General features: G+C 37.2%; 1 protein-coding gene across 5 annotated transcripts in view; it reads right to left on the minus strand.

Moving 5' to 3' along the window:
• The window catches only part of setd5 (SET domain containing 5), a 50,193-nt gene extending 37,137 nt beyond the window's left edge, over positions 1–13,056 (minus strand). For all 5 annotated transcript variants that reach the window (XM_056459765.1, XM_056459763.1, XM_056459764.1 and 2 more), the window contains exons 1-2: positions 12,934–13,056; positions 230–332 (exon numbers count right to left, since the gene is read on the minus strand). In XM_056459765.1, the coding sequence (XP_056315740.1) occupies positions 230–332; positions 12,934–13,004 (174 nt within the window). In that variant the 5' untranslated portion in view covers positions 13,005–13,056. The remainder of the gene's footprint in view (positions 1–229; positions 333–12,933) is intronic.
• Positions 13,057–17,952: the final 4,896 nt, after the last annotated feature.

Below are 17,952 nucleotides of genomic sequence, written 5' to 3' on the forward strand. Positions count from 1 at the left end.
CGCAATAAAACATTTAGCAAATCCAATTGTTCTTTGTGATTCTGTGCTATAATAACACTTTTTTAAAATAAAATCACAAAATTTTTATTGTGCACCAAGGCTAATTAAAGTACAGTAACAAAAGTATCATTATTATGCATTGATGAGGTGCTATTACACCACAAGCTGAATCTAAAAATCATTATAACACTTAAGTCGATCTGTAACATTAAAAACAAACAGAACTTACAGCATAGGGCAAGCCCCCATATCCATGACTCTGTGTGTTCCCACAGCTGCGACTTGAGTAATTCTTCTCATTTACTGCTGGGCTGGCTTCAACTGATTCAGGACTAAAAGAAAGAGATTTTTTTTAGAAGCTAGGAAATAGGATTACAACACATATAACTGTAGTTGTGTATATTTAGATGACTGCCAAAGGCACTTCTAAGCTTTTTTGGATGATAAGCACTAGTGTTTGACTCGTAGTCCAAAAGTCACAATGAATGTTTCTCAAATGAGAAGTATTTATGGTCAACCACCATAGTGATCTGCAGAACTTGCCATAAAAAAACTTCTTGGATGGTAACCAAATATGAAGCGGCAGTTCTAGAAGAAGATGTGATTCCACCAGGTAAGCCCACAAGCCATCCAAAAGCCTTTCTTTAGATCAGAGTAATCATCATTACAAATCAATAAGACAGCATGTGCTTTAACACAGCAGCACCTTTACACAATCAGTGTAACCAACAAACAACTAATCTGTCAGAGCTACCAGGTTGCACACAGGACATAAGAGTTGAGACCTTTTATAATAATCATCATCTCAATGCAAAGGACAAAAAAAAACAGAAAACAGTGTGCATTTTTCTCTTTTAAATTGTTTACTATTGGCAGTGAGTGTTTTGCATGCGGTTTATGCGCCCCAGATTCTTTCCATTATAACTGCCTGCTGCCCCTAACATTTTTCTGCTGGAGCGATTTGTGTTCCTCAAGATGAAAAGTCAACTCTGACTGGAAAAAGTGCCTGACGTCATTCGTCAAAGTTTACTTTTGGATTTAGTACAGTAAGCAACTTTTGACACCAAAGTGACAGAGTGAATTAAAGCCTTACAATTGAGCCGCCGTGATTTTATTTTTGTTTGTAATAAGCCGATATAAATGCTGATGTTATTGTAAATAGTCATTTCAAGCTTTTATCATCTACGACGACTAGCCAAAGTGAAACCCTTCCTAAGCAGGATGGGCTTTGAAACAACTATTCATGCTTTTATTTCCACATGATTAGATTATTGTAATTCTTTATATATTGGTCTACCTTTATCTTCTATTTCTAGACTTTAAATGGTCTAAAATGCAGATGCTTGTTTGCTCACAAGTAGCCACAATTATGACCATACCAAACCAATATTGTGATCACTACATTGGTCGCCGGTTCATTTCCGAATAGACTACAAAATTTTACTGTTTGTTTATAAAACCTTGCATAACCTAGCACCACCATCTTTCTGATCTGATCACTACCAAGGCCCAAACCCGATCGCTTAGATCAAATTCTGACTGCCATCTATTGCAAATACCACAATCTCGTCTTAAAAGCAGGGGCGATAGAGCCTTTGCAGTTATGGGTCCGAAACTATGGAATGAGTTACCATTAAAAATCAGTATAGCACCCACTCTATCTATTTTTAAATCAATTTTAAAGACTCATCTTTTTTAGAGTGCATTTAATATTCCCTATTGGTGGTTCCAGGCTATACTAAATTGCTTCTTTCTTGGGAACTTTTACTGTTGTTACTATTGTTTTATATTGTTGTTTTTATTGTAATGTATTGCTGTTTTTTTTTACCTGTTACTGCTATTGTACAGCACATTGGTCTACCAAAGGTTGTAATTTTTGGCCCAGTTTCACCGTACCACTTTTTCGGCACCCTTTGGAAAGGGTACCAAACACCAAAAGGTGGAGCTAAACGCGCAGCTGAATGCTGATTGATTACAAAGGTGTGTTATGAGCTCATGGAGCTAGCCAGAATGAAAACAAAGGAACCACCATGTTTTAAATACACAGCCGAGACATTGCATCGTAATACTATTTGCATATAATAACGAGCCATGGATGACCCGAGCTCAAACAAATCTTGTCGTTGTCTTGATGTACAGCCACAAAGCCAAGAAGAACAAAGTCTGCCGTGTCCTGTTGTTTTACGAGGCAGTCTAAAAGTGCAGGTGGTTTCCGCTTTTTCCAGGGAGCTGATGATAATAACGTGCGTGTGATTTTTTAAGTGTCTCCGACATCAGATCCTTTCAGAAAAGAAAAAAGGACAAACGCGAGAGTGAAGCATGATAAAACTAAGGAGAAGCCCGACAAAACACAGGAGCAAATTGTTTCAGCAACCTGAATCATGAACAACCTGTAATGTTTATCCTCGCCTTTTGGACAATTATGAACTCGGAATGACAGAATTACTCTCTAACAGAGGTTACATGTGCTGGTGAAGATTACAGACACAAATGAGAGGTTTGCACTGACTATGGGCTATGTGTTGCATGTTGTTTTTGAACCCAAATAAGGACTAAATGTATGGTGTATGTAGTTTTTCTTTAATTGATAACATATCGGAGACTGTAAGGGTCTGTATATAGGGCTGGGTCTCGAGTTTGATACTTTTTAAGCACCGACCGAATCGTCTCGATACTATCGAGTATCGAAAAAATAATTTTCGTTCTGTACCAAATTTCGATACCCAAGGGTATAATCTGGTCAACGTCAGTGAGCACCACTTGGAGAAAACCTGCATCCTTAACGTGCCCGGATCAAATGCTGGTGATTGGCTACGGCAAGGCTGTCTTGAAAATCAATAGTTTCCACTGAATTTAAATAACCTACAGTGCTTCAAAATCATAGAACAGGAAGAGCTAGATAAAATTATAAATGGTTCTAAACCAGCTACGTTTATGTTGGACTCAATTCCAACAAAGTTACTGAAAGAATTGCTACCTGTTATAGGAGAACCTCTTCTTAACGTTATCAACTCTTCTTTATCTTTAGGCCATGTTCCAAATCCTTACAAGCTAGCTGTTATTAAGCCTATTATTAAGAAACCACAACTGGACCCCAGCAACTTAGCTAATTATAAGCCTATTTCAAATCTTCCATTTATGTCTAAAATACTAGAAAAAGTTGTTTCTGCTCAATTATGCTCCTTTCTGCAGACCAACAATGTTTTTGAAGTGTTTCAGTCAGGTTTCAGAGCTCATCACAGTACAGAAACTGCACTAGCGAAAATAACCAACGATTTACTCTTAGCTGCTGACCAAGGGTGCATCTCGCTATTAGTTCTACTCGATCTTAGTGCGGCATTTGACACCATTGACCACGGTATCCTCATTAATCGCTTAAAGTCTACAGGTGTCCAGGGACAGGCTCTACAATGGTTTAAGTCATACTTAGCTGACCATTACCAGTTTGTGAATATTAATGGACAGCCTTCACAAGGCAGCCCAGTAAAATACGGGGTGCCTCAAGGATCAGTTTTAGGCCCTTTGCCGTTTACAATATACATGCTACCCCTGGGAGACATTATTAGAAGACATGGGATCAGCTTTCACTGCTATGCAGATGATCCTCAATTATATATTTCAACTAAACCTGACGAGATGTCTAAACTGTCCAAGCTAACGGAGTGTATTAAAGATGTTAAAGACTGGATGACCAACAATAATCTTCTCTTAAACTCAGACAAAACAGAATTATTACTTATTGGGCCTAAATCCTGTACACAGCAGATCTCACAACTCGACCTACAATTAGAGGGATACAAAGTTAGCGTTAGCTCTACTAAAAAGATCTAGGTGTCATATTAGACAGCAATTTAACTTTTAAAAATCATATATCCCATGTCACAAAAACTGCTTTCTTTCATCTGAGAAATATCGCTAAGTTACGAAGTATGCTATCCATCTCAGATGCAGAAAAGCTAGTCCATGCTTTTATGACTTCTAGGCTGGACTACTGTAATGCACTGTTTGCTGGCTGCCCAGCATCCTCCATTAATAAACTTCAGCTAGTGCAAACTACAGCTGCCAGAGTTCTTACCAGGTCAAGAAAATTTGATAACATCACCCCAATTTTATCCTCCTTACACTGGTTGCCTGTTAAGTTTCGTATTGAATTTAAAATATTGCTTCTTACCTATAAAGCTTTAAATAATCTAGCTCCTGCTTATCTAACCAACCTTCTATCTCGATACAATACAATTCGCTCTTTTTCTTCACTTTCGCCAATTAGTGAAGTTTTTTTCCCTCTCCGCTGTCGCCACTGGCTTGCATGGTTCGGATCTGTAGAGCTGAGCATCGTTGGATTTGCTCTTCAGAATTTGGACTCTCAGTAGTGATTATTAAACCACACTGAACTGAGCTAAATTGAACTGAACTTAAACACTAAAAACTGAACTACACTGTTCCAATTTACTATGACCTTTTATGTGAAGCTGCTTTGACACAATCTACATTGTAAAAGCGCTAAACAAATAAAGGTGAATTGAATTGTTCATATGTGACAGATGGGATCTGTTCTATGACCGTGTAAACAGAAAAAAAAAGCATGCATTTGGATATTCAGCGATCGGTTTCAGGTCTCCTTCATATGTGGAAATAAATCAGATATAAATCGGATATGTGACAATGCGACTGTCATGTAAACAGGCAGATCGGATTTATTTAGGCTGTTCTCATCATCATTAACTTGTGACAATGTGGTGCTTCTCCACGGTTAAATGATGTAGAAGGAAGAACATGTGTTGAGATTCCGAGGCAGTAAACAACAACAACAACAGAGAAAACATGGAGGAAAGTGGTCAGTTGCCACAATTTGCTCCCACCAGACCTGAGATCTCTCTCGTACCCACACATTCCTCTGAATGGTGGAGGACATCATACAGCATATAAACCATAAGCGCAAGCTGCGATGATGGCCCTTTCCCACCTCCTCCGCCTCAAAATCATTTTAAAGTTGGGCGAACTGCGTGTTGTAACTTTTGCTTTTTGTCGCTAATAATACACTCACTGCGGGCTACACATAGAACAACTTTATTCTCTCCAACAACACCAGTGCGCACACAGGCAAAGGCTACATCTTCAACTACACACACACACACATCAGGGCCATACCATTACGTAAACTGCGTGGGGGTAAATCTGGACTGAATCATTCACTGCTTATACTATGCTTCGCATATTTCGCAGAGCTATAAACAAGACAGTTTCTTCCATCGTGGCTAGTGTGGCACATATGCTAAAACCCGCGTTTATGCATGCATCGTAAATTGTACGGCAAGTGTAAAGTCATGAATTGGATATGGGTAACAATTAAAAGAACGTGTAAACGGACAGAAAAAAAATCTGATATAGGCAGTATCAAATGTATACGGAATTGGGCATCAAGACCTGACAGTGTAAACGGGGTTTAAGTTTGTGCGGGGTAAATTTATTAATCCTTTTTTGACCTAACGTACGCTGTATAACGTTATGTACTGTTTCTATGGCTTTAAATACCTGGCTAAGTTGATACTAAAATGTTTAAAGGTTAACAGTAAATGATGAAATTTACCTCACATTAAACTTATCTTATATAAATGTCCTTATCCTTGGCTGCATTAACAGTTTAGCTTTCATGTTTTCTTCAAATTAATGTTATAGTCTCTGCTCCTTCTGACCCTGGAATTAGGAGACCATCAAGTGATAATCCATTTACACTGGCGGAAAAAGTAAAAATGAACAAAGAAAGGAGAGATGAATGCCACAGGGACGTTACAAATTTTATTGTTAAAGGTTTGCTGCCTTTTTCCACTGTGGAGAAAGATTAGATTTACTGGATATGCATTTTTCAATGCCTAGAAAAGAACCAAAAACATAGTCAAAATAAGTCCATGCGTGGTTCAATCATAATTGTATGAAGCTACAAGAATACTTCTGTGCGCAAAGTAAACAGAAATAACTTTATTCAACGATTTATCCATGGGAGGATCAGAAAGCTCTTGGATTAAATCCAAAATATCTTCATTTGTAGATAATTAATGACAGAATTTAAATTTTTGGGGGAACTAAACCTTTAAGCAGCAGTAAGCCTCACAAATACTTAAAATTGATTGACTAAAAACTGCTTGAACTTTATTAAAACAGTTTGCACTAATATATTGAATTTACTACACTTTGTGCTTTTGTTCCTTTGTTTATTGGTTGTAGAGATAAGCTTGCTGTGAAAAGTGTCACAAACATCTTGAAAAAATTATCTTGTTAAAATATATTTCTTAAAATAAAAGTATCGAAAAAAGTATCGTTCGGAACCTGTATAGAATTCAGGGTATCTGTATTAGTATCTAAAATTTTGGAATGATACCCAGCCCTATCTGTATGTGTTCATATGTTGCATTTATTTATTTATTTTATATAATTGCAGACGTTACAGTAGGCTATTTCGCATCATTATTATAATCAAGTTGTTCATAGAAAAGTTTGTAATAAACATTTATACACAAGTATTTATATGTATAAGGCATCTGTTTTGTGAGAAGTGCTTCTCATATGATATGTGACCGACCTAAACACCTTTACTGTAGACATTTAATCAACCAAGAATGACTTCGACTGAAACTTTCTGTCGTACACCACACCCACCAAAACGGTACCCTTGGTAAGGGAAACGCAAGTGATAAAGGTGACCCGTACCGTACTGTACCAGTCAGTGGAAACGGGCCATAAGTGTGCTCTTAAAAATAAACTTTGATTTGATTGTCAAGAATCTGCCACAGATTACCCTGTAAATGTTTCAGGAGCAAGGCCAATTATGAAGTGGCAGGCTACGAATTTGTATATTGTATTTTATGCAAGAAGATAATGTATAATTTAAACGGATAGTTCACCCAAAACAAAAATTGACCTTTTTTACTCACCCTCAAATACTTCCAAACCTTTAAAAGATTCTTTATTCTGTTGAACACAAAAGAAGATTTTTTTGAAGAAAGTCGAAAACCTGTAACCACTGACTTCATTTCTGTTTAAAAGAAGAAACTCAAACAGGTTTGAAACAAGTACAGGGTGAGTAAATTAATGTTCATTTTTGGGTGAACTATCCCTTTTAAATTTGGGCTTTATGGAGATATCACAAAGTAGACCATTTGGCCTACCATTAAAACAATATCTGTAGAAAGTACCTGATTGCTTAACACTGGTTGTCAGAAATTCCAACCATTTCCATTATCAATTCACAATTCAACCCTGATCTTGGTGAGAAACTATAATGCAGCATTTAGCCACAGATAGTTTCTGCATGACTAGCATTGACTAGCTGTATAGAATACAAAATTAAACGAAGGCAGGCATGTTTGTGTAAGCTGCAGCAGCATGAGATTAAGCAAGACATATGGAAAAACTAAGAGGGCAGCCGTTGGTATCGCCAGAACATGCCGGTTACCCAGCATGTAACACAGTAGCAGACATTTTGACAAAACCTAGAGGTATCCCAGTAAATATAATAGATCGGAACCAGGTGTACCTTTGTGTGGCAGACTGATACTATATCAGATATCTATATAACATTTTAGTAGCCTGGATTTGTGGCAAATGGGTGGTGGATCACATCATAACCACAAGTATAATACAACACTAAACAAAATGATTGTTAGCAGAAACTGCTTACAAGCATAATAAGTCCAGACAAAGGCAGTCCGTTCTGTGCAGTGTTACTGCTTGAGAAGACGAATATATGCTGATCTAAATCAAAGCTGCAATTAATAATACAGGAAAGCTCTAAAAAGTTGTGAAAGCAAAGGACAGCAAATACTAAGCTACTGTGCCTTATAATCTTTGGCCTGTCACAGTGATGTTGTTGACATATTCTATCTGGCAGGTGGCACAATGATCCACTAGTGCTTAGCCTTTGGCAGATAGTGTTACACAAAGTGTCAATAGTAATGGCCAAGTCTGTGCCAATAAGATTGTTAAAATGTACTGTAAAAAAAAAAAAAATGCTTCAAAATTAATAGAATTTTTGGAAAATTAGCCCAAGTCAGAATTGATTTTACTGAGAAATTTTAACCAAAATGCTAGTTTACTTAAAGTTAAAAAAAGAAGAATCCTAGATATCAACTTAAGTAAAAATACTACAGTTTAAATAACACATAGCAACACGTAAAATTAAAACAGAGACAAAGTACATGTTTTTTGTTTACCAGGGGGGCAAAAAAATTTAATATTGAATGTCATTATTCTAAATCAATTGGTCTGATTGGCCTGAGATTGGTCATTTAATGAGAGTGAGGGATTTGGTATATTTTAATGAAAAAATTAAGTATTCCAAGCTATGTGGGCTAACATATAAGAGAAAACCATTAATAAGAATCCATTTTTTTACTCCTATTAACAGATGAAAAACATGTTCAAAATAAACAACCCTCATTACTACTGTTGCCACAAAATCATGCGCATTCAGGTGCCAGTCTGCATTAATGGCCAATGCTCAATCAGGGCAAATTAAAGCCATTCTCAAACAAGGCCCACGTTTTGTTATGCGAGTGTCTAAAAACAAACATGGAGAGTTACACACGCTTTCGACACTCTAAGATTGTTACGAGTACTCTTCAGAAACTCACTAGCCACTTTATTAGGCAAGTTGAAAGCCATTAAAACAAGAATAAAAACTGAATTTATTCTTCATGGCAAAGATTCAACAAGGTGCTGAAAACTTTACTCTCAGATTTTAATACATATTGGCATGACCACATCATTGTGTTGCTGCAGATTTAGGAGTTGCTCCATTGGATTGAGATCTGAAGACTGTAGAGGCCATTTGAGCATAGTGTTCTCAATGTCATGCTCAAGAAAGCAGTTTGAGGTCAATTGAGCTTTTGTAACATGGCAATTTATCACTAGATGAGCACACTGTGGCCATGCTCAACTGGGGGGCACAAAGCATGCCAAAAATAACCCCCACACCACACATTAAAGCAGTGGGCTGAACTGTTGGTTTGAGACTGTCCATTCAATTTCTGCTGTCTGTAATCGAGGTGGTTTAACGCTTTTAAGTAGGTTTGTGGCAAATTCTGACCCTACAACATGACTGCTGGAGCAGTAATAGTAAGACCCATCAAATTATAAACCACTTTTCCAAATTTCTATGGTCTAATTTTGGTGGGTTTTTGCCTCAGCTTCCCGCTTTTAGAAGATAGGTTTTGTACCTCTTGATGCTGTAGCTGATCTCCTTCAAGGTTTGATGTGATGAATTTAAAGATGCCCTTCAGCATACCTTGGTTGTAATGAGTGGTTAAGACTACATCTACACTAATCCGGATGAATTTGAAAACAGTGTTTTTGTCTAAAAGCGTTCCATGTCCACACTATTGCTTTCAATTTTTAAAGTCACCCACACTAAAACGTCTGAATATTTTTGTTCATGTACTTTGCAATGAGCACAGACGTAAGACACCTGTAGCTGCATCATACCCACCTGCCATTTTTTTACTTTCCATCTCCTTCAAACATTGCTGCAAAAAGACTTAATAGATTCCGTTAAACATTGCATGTCCTTTGAAGAGAGGCAATATGGAGCATAAACTGAAATTAATCTATGATAAAGGTGTCAAAACATCTGCTTTACAATGTCGTTCACCAAGTTAGCTGAATTGGTCACTTAGCTGTCACATGACTACAATGCCTCATCTTTTTCAAAAGCCTGCATTTTCAGTCCACACTGAAATACGAAAAGGCCAAAACAGAGAAAAAATATGCATTTTTAAATGAAAACGTATTAGTGTGGACATGGACAAGGCATGTTACTTTTGCCTTTGAATGAGCTCATTCTCATCTGACCTCTAACATCAACAAGGTATATTCTTTAACAGAGGCTTCCACTCAAGTGGTTATGTTCTCTTTTTTGGGTCATTTACTGCATACTTGTGGAAATAGATGTGTGTGGACATCCCAGTATATCACCTCTTTCCTTCCCCATTCTGATGCTCAGTAGACTGTCCATGACTATGACATTTCATTTATGGAGCAAAAGAACAGGTATACAAAAAGTGTCGAGGAAAGGTATTTATGCCTCATTTCCACTGACTGGCACGGTACGGTTCGGTTTGGTACGGGTCACCTTTATCAAGCTTGCGTTTCCACTAACAAGGGTACCCTTTTGGTGGGCGTGGTGTATGACAGAAAATTTCAGTCGACGTCATTCTAGCTCAAGGAAATGTCTACAATAAAGCTGTATGGGTCGTTCACATATCATATGAAAAGCACTTCTCACAAAACCGATGCTTTACACACATAAATACTTGTGTAGAAATGTTAATTACTAACTTTTCTATGAACATGAGTTGATTATAACTGCAGATCAATGACAGTGCGAAACAGCCTACTGTAACGTCTGTAATTAAATAACTAAATAAATGAACATATATAAACACATACAGCCCCATACAGTCTCCGATATGTTACCAACTAAAGAACTACACACAGCAGACATTTCGCCCGTATTTAGGTTCAAAACAACAGAAATTATAGCCTACAGTCAGTGAAAATCTCTTATCTGTGTCTGTAAGCTTCAGCAGCACATGTAGCCTCTGTTAGAGAGTAATTCCGTCATTCCCGGTTCATATTAGTCCAAAATGTGAAGATAATAAGTTAGTTATCCATGGCATTTTGTTCGCGTTTGCTGAAAAAATAATGTGCTCCTTTTTTCCGGCTTCTCCTTTGTTTCTTCACGCTTCACTCTTGCGTTTGTCAGTGTCTGACAGGATCGGGTTTCAAAAGCACGTCAATAATCAAGCGCAGGTTATTACCATAAGCTCAAGAAGTTTGTTATTTAAGATATAATGTTAGACGCCCGCGAGCACTAGCAAGAAAGCGAAACCGCTCGCGCCTCAGACTGGCTCGTAAAAAACTACGGGGCACAGGGTAAATCTGCTCTTCTTCTTGGATTTGTGGCTGTTCATCAAAATGACGACAAGGTTTGTTTGAGCCCAGATCGACCATGGCTCGTTATTATATGTATTTATAATTCCGCTAAAATCTCTCGCTGTGTTTTTCAAACATGGCGGTTTTTTTGTTTTCATTCTGGCTTGTTGCGTAAACGAATGACGTATCTCTGTAAACCAATAGCGTTCAGCTGCGCGTGTGGCTCCACCTTTTGGTACCCTTTCTCGTGTTTAGTACCCTTTCGAAAGGGTGCCGAAAAAGTGGTACGGTACGGTTCGGTACACTTTTTGACAGTGGAAACGGCCATAAAAGCGTACCAATCCAAACCGAACCGTACCGTACCACTCAGTGGAAACGGGCCATTTGACATACAGATAAATGACATTATTACAACCCTAAGAAAGTTGGGAAAGTATGGAAAACGCAAACAAAAAAGTTGTGATTTCCAAATTTACTTTGACTTTCATTTCATTGCAGACAATGTGAACACAAAATATTTCATGTTTTATTTGGTCAACATTTCATTTGTAAATATACATCCTTTCCTGTGATTTAGATCTGTAACACGTTCCAAAAAAAGTTGGCACAGGAGCAGTTTAGGGCTAGTCATCAGGTAAATTGGTTAAATAATGATGTGATTTGAAACAGGTGATGTCAACAGGTGATTTTAATTATGATTTGGTACAAAAGCAGCATCCAAGAAAGGTCTAGTCCTTTAGGAGCAAAGATGGGATGAGGATCACCAGTTTGACGCAAGAAACTTTTTGAAATGTTTAAAAACAATGTTCCTCAAAGAAAGAAAATTTCAGTGCGTAAAGGACAAGGGTGCAAGTCTAAGCTGAATCGTCATTCATCTAAAAGCAATATCACCGTATGGGCTTAGGACTACTTTGGCAAACCTTTGTCAGGCACCACAATACGTAGTTACATCCACAAATGTTAGTTAAATCTGTACTGTACCAAAATGAAGCCCTATATTAACAGTGTCCAGAAGCACCGTCGATTTCTCTGGGCTCAGAGGCATCTGGGACAGAGCATCACACAGTGGAAATATGTACTGTGGTCAGATGAATCAGTATTTCAGGTATTTTTTAGGAGAAATGTATGCCATGAGCTCCAGACCAAAGAAAGGGATGATCCAGACTATTACCAGCAACAGGTCAAAAAGCCAGGGCCTTTCATAGTATGGGATTGTGTCAGTATTAACTTGCACTCCTGTAATGGCACCATTATTGCTGAAAAGTACATAAAGATTTTGAATCACAATATGCTGCTGTCTTCAAGAAGCCATCTTTTCCAGAGACACTCATGCATATTTCAACAAGACAATGCAAAAATCACATTCTGCACACATTGCAAAGTCCTGGCTAAGGAGGAAGAGGATGCAGGTACTTGACTGGCCTGCCTGCAATCCCGACATGTCTCCAATAGAGAATGTGTGGGGCATTTTCAAAGGACTCTGTACTGTTGACCACCTTAAGACTTCTTTGTAGGAATAATAGTACAAATTACACCTGAATCACTTTATCACTTAGTGTCTTCAGTCCCTAAATATCTTTTAAGTGTTGTGAAAAGTGACAGCATTACAAAGTGGTAAACGCTTTACTGTTCCAACTTTTTTGAAATGTGTTGCAAGAACATAAATTTTAATACATGTTTATTAAAAAAAAATAACAACAATCATTACAATAATTAAATCATAAAGAACATATTACAGAATGTTTGTTGTATTGTCTGCAATGAAATACAAGTCCAAGTAAATTTACTCCATACAGGAGTAAATTTTTTCATACAACTCCAAATTTTTCTGATTTGCAGTAGTAAAAACAACACTAACGTTTCTGGGTTTTGGACAAGCAAGCTTTTTGAAATGAAAGGAGAAACCACATTTTCTGCCTTTTTTGTGTAACCAATGGCCCAGTTTGAGAATAAGCAGGAAGCTGCACCAAAGAAGGTAGAAAAAGGGCTCATATTCAAGAAACTTACTCTGATCCAGCGGCCATATCGGTGTACGGTGTCTCAGGCGTGGTGACTCCCAGTGTGATTACTATGCTCATGACGTCCAGCGCAGCAATGCAGGGAAGGGGATGGGGGGTGGGGAGGGGGTGAGGGGGGAAGGAGAGGGGAGGGAGAATCAAGGGCTCCTAATGGCAGCAGTCAAGCACTCCTTACATGGGGTGCTGCTATACCACATCACGAGCATCAGGAGACCTAATGTCAAAAACACAACCACAAAAACAGAGGAAGAGAAATTTTAGTACGTCATGTCTGTAAATACAGAACTTCCAAAACTTTTACTTTTTAATGAAGCAACATTAACCTAAAATTCTTACCACATTTGACACAAAAATGCATTTAAAAACATTTACTTTGGACTATGGGTGTCACAATTAGTTTCGATAATGTAATGAGCTTGCTCTCCTTTGAGTACTTTTGTAAACTTACAATTAGGGATACAACATAATGATATGTCGCCACATTGTGCACTTTATGATTGTAATTTTCAGATGACACCAAAAAGAAATGTATTCTTGAAAAAGACTTTTAGGCTTTTAGTAAACAGCTATACTTTAACAACAAATAGGTGGAGACATCATATGCTTTAACTAAATGGTGGAACATCAGTGTTTATACGGAGTCTAACACTTGGATATCGAGTGAAAAATCGCACAAAAAAAAAAATCAAAATGGCTGGTTTTAATCATGCCAACCTTTGTCAGTCCCTAATGGATAAAGTTCAAACTCATTAACGAAGAGACCTGGCGTTTTACTGTGGTCAGTAAGGAAAGTGTTTGATATAGTCAAATGCATGGTGACTAAAACCCCAGTCAGAAAATCTGGTCCAGTTTTCTCCAGTTGAGATCGATGGAGCATCCAAGACAAATGTTGACCAGCGTCAGCTGGTTTATTTTCTACTATTTCTTTTCTCTGCCTTTTCTCAACATGCATTTCACTCGACATCCAGAAGAATTTAAAGCTATATTGTTACTCCTTGTGGGGAGTAAAAAAATAAACTGTAATGAAAACCCTTTTTAAATTACAAGCAAAAGCTGCACAATGTGGCATCATATAATTATTTTATATAACCAGTGGAGATGCATTTACAATAGAAACAGACAGAGTGCCGGAGGGGGAGCAACCTAATTACATCATCGAAAATCCGTGGTCCAAAATAAACGTGGATTTTTTTAAATAAAGTAAATGTGTCATTTTTTGTATCATTTACATTATATTATATTAAGGCACATGAGTTTTGACACACAGGGTTCCCTTTAACACAGGATAAGCCCTCTGGCATTATATCTTTCAAAGATAACAGACAGCAGAAATTGAATGGACAGTCTCAATATTGGGAAGTTTTGTGCAAACTACTTTGAATAATGAATTCATAGCATTTTAATATCAAAAACTTGCTTATTGCTGCAAAACGATCAGGACAAAGAGATCATTTAATAAATGACAAAGTAAATGTCACTTAACACAAGAGACAAAAGATCTAATCCTCAAAAAGCCTGTTTTTGTTAGTTTGATCCATATGACAAACCTCAAATGGGTCCACATTCTTCAAAATATATTTCTCCACAGATATTTGAATGACATGAGAATGAGTAAATTCCCACTTTTTTACAAGAACCATCTATCTAACTCAGTGGTGTTCAGTATAGCAAGTGATTTAATCAACTACTATCAGCAACTACTAAAATTTGCCTCATTATAACAAATGGTCAGTAGAGACATCAGCAGACTTTTAATAATATAAAACCGAATATCTGTTGAAATCAAATTCATAAGCATTAAAAGAGATGAGTTGAGATGAAATCCCTGATAAACAGGGAACTTTGCCTCCTGATTTCAGACACATTTCAGATTTTATACATACACATCAACGGGTTATCACATGTGACGATGTGACTGTGCACAGAATTTATTATACAAAACGCTTCACCCAAATTTGCCTTAAGATAGCGGTTTTAAGGTAGTTGTTTCTCATTTTATTAAATCAATCATTTTTTATTCATTATTTATTTTTAGATCTGAACAACTACTGAACTGCTGGAACTACAGAAGAACATAAAATTATCCCACTAGGGCTGCACAATTCTTGCTAAAATGAGAAACACAATATTTTTTGCTTAAAATCAAGATCACAATTTTCTTACCATTTTGTAGATGTAAAATAAAGGTTAATATAAGTAGGCTATTATTATTGTTATTTCTCAAACATATGGTAAAACAACAATAATATTATGTGTAGGTCTACTGTTTGATAAAATGCTAAATTTTGAATAGACTTGGAATGGTGGACATGAATAGACATTAAATTTGTCCTGGTCGTTAAAGCACAGTAAAGATCATCATAATGCAACTCCCCATAATGCTGAAGTTGAATCATTATGTTTGAGACATGCTTGCAATCTGTCATTGACAACATTATTAGGCCATTTTTCCACTGGTAAAATCAGACATTTGTTATTATCAGATTCCCTTCTGCATTCAACATTTTATAGGCTAGAATACTTATACTGACAGTGTTAAACATTTATTCTCACGTACAACACTCTGTGTTTGCTACGAAAGAAAAAAACCTATCAATTGATTGTCGTAAACATATCTCTAAAATGTGATAGGGATAATTTAAACGATATGCACACTTTTGGTTTCACTGTCGAGTGCGGCTCATCTCACTGCAGTCACTTTGAAGAAAAAAAAAACCCCACATACATCCAAATCATGGGGCTCCCAAACAATTGCTCTGTGCGACAAACTGAATGTGATTTACAATTTTATGACCTGTTAATTAGGGCTGGGTATCGAGTTCGATACTTTTTAAGCACCGACCGAACCGTCTCGATACTACCGAGTACCGAAAAAATAATTTTCGTTCGGTACCAAATTTCGATAGCCAAGGGTATAATCTTGTCAACGTCAGTGAGCACCACTTGAAGAAAACCTGCATCCTTAACGTGCCCAGATCAAATGCTGGTGATTGGCTGCGCTGCGGTGAGGCCGTCTTGAAAATCAGTAGTTTACGGCGGTTACACCCACTCTCGCAGAGCTTGTCAAATTGTCAAACAGACATACAAAATCAGTTAACTTTTAGCACTTCTTGCTACCGTTAAAGTTAAGTTTAAGGCCCCGTTTACACTGCAGTTAAATATGACCAAATTCCGATTTTTTGTTCATATGTGACACAGATCAGATCTGTATGATGACAGTGTAAACAGGTAAAAACCGCATGCATTCGGATATTCAGCGATCGGTTTCAGGTCTCCTTCATATGTGGAAATAAATCAGATATAAATCGGATATGTGACAATGTGACTGTCATGTAAACAGGAAGATCGGATTTTTTGAGGCGTTCTGTTCTCATCATCATTAAACTTGTGACAATGTGGTGCTTCTCAGCGGTTAATTGATGTTTACTGCATTTCGTTGCCTCGTACTTGTACATGTGTAATGACAATAAAGTTGAATCTAATCTAATCTAATCTAATGTAGAAGGAAGAGCGGGTGTGGAGATTCTGACGTGGTAAACAACAACAACAGAGGAAACATGGAGGAAAGTGGTCAGTCGCCACAATTTGCTCCCACCAGACTTGAGATCTCTCTCTCGTACCTGCACATTCATCTGAATGGTGCACATCATACAGCATATAAACCATAAGCACAAGCTGCGATGACGGCCCTTTCCCACCTCCTCCGCCTCAAAATCATTTTAAAGTTGGGCGAACTGGGTGTTGTAACTTTAGCTTTTTGTCGCTAATAATACACTCACTGCGGGCTACATGTAGAACAACTTTATTGTCTCCAACAACACCAGTGCGCACACAGGCAAAGGCTACATCTTCAACCACACACAAACACACACGCTGCGAGAATACTTCTGTGCGCAAAGTAAACAAAAATAACTTTATTCAACGATTTATCCATGGGAGGATCAGAAAGCTATCTTCATTTGTAGATAATTAATGACAGAATTTCAATTTGTGGGTGAACTAAACCTTTAAGCAGCAGTAAGCCTCACAAATACTTAAAATTGATTGACTTAAAACTGCTTGAACTTTATTAAAACTGTTTGCACTAATATATTGTGTTAACTACACTTTGATCATTTTGTGCTTTTGTTCCTTTGTTTATTGGTCTTAGAGATAAGCCTGCTGTGAAAAGTGTCACAAACATCCTGAAAAAATAATCTTGTTAAAATATATTTCTTAAAATAAAAGTATCGAAAAAAGTATCGTTCGGAACCGATATCGAATTCAGGGTATCGGTATCGAAAATTTTGAAACGATACCCAGCCCTACTGTTAATCACAGCCTATAGGTTCTAAGCAGACCTATGCATCATTCGCATGCAAATCTTGTGGTGAGACAGCTCATGTGTTATTTTGGTCATGAATACGTTATTACATGAAGAGAGAAATTAATTTTTTGAGTAAATTATACTTAACAAATATAGCATTTGACTCTTTCAACACCATTTGGAGGTGTCCGTGTTGCTAAGAAAGACTTGTGAAGCCACCTTTATGCTTCTCTCCTGAATTTGATATATTATAATAGCCAATATAATTGGCTGAATCGTAGAAATGCTGGATTAAGATCGTGTGAAGGGCGTAAAAGAATCGAGATCACTTTATTTTTTCCATTAATTGTGCAGCCCTAGATCCCAGGTACATATCAGTTTTGTAAACTTGAATTGTAAATAAGATTTGTAAACAACCTGCAGAAATTTCTATGAATTGGAGAAACACAATTTGCAGTCTATAAGGTCTACAACTGAAAATCATACGCCGGTTTGGAACAAAAAATGAACAATGAGGAACTCACCAGAGAATTACGTCTAGGTAAAAATTTAAGATTTTTTTTTTTTTTTTTGTACTGACACTTCCCTAAATATCACAATAACCTTTACAAGTATTGAAAGAAAAAAGATTGGAATAGAGTTTCAGCTTAAAAATGAGAAATCAGGGGATAAGGACTTGAGGAATAAGGCAAGATGCCAAAT

This window comes from Danio aesculapii, chromosome 6, assembly GCF_903798145.1.
Source record: "Danio aesculapii chromosome 6, fDanAes4.1, whole genome shotgun sequence".
In the NCBI taxonomy this organism is placed as follows: Eukaryota; Metazoa; Chordata; class Actinopteri; order Cypriniformes; family Danionidae; genus Danio; species Danio aesculapii.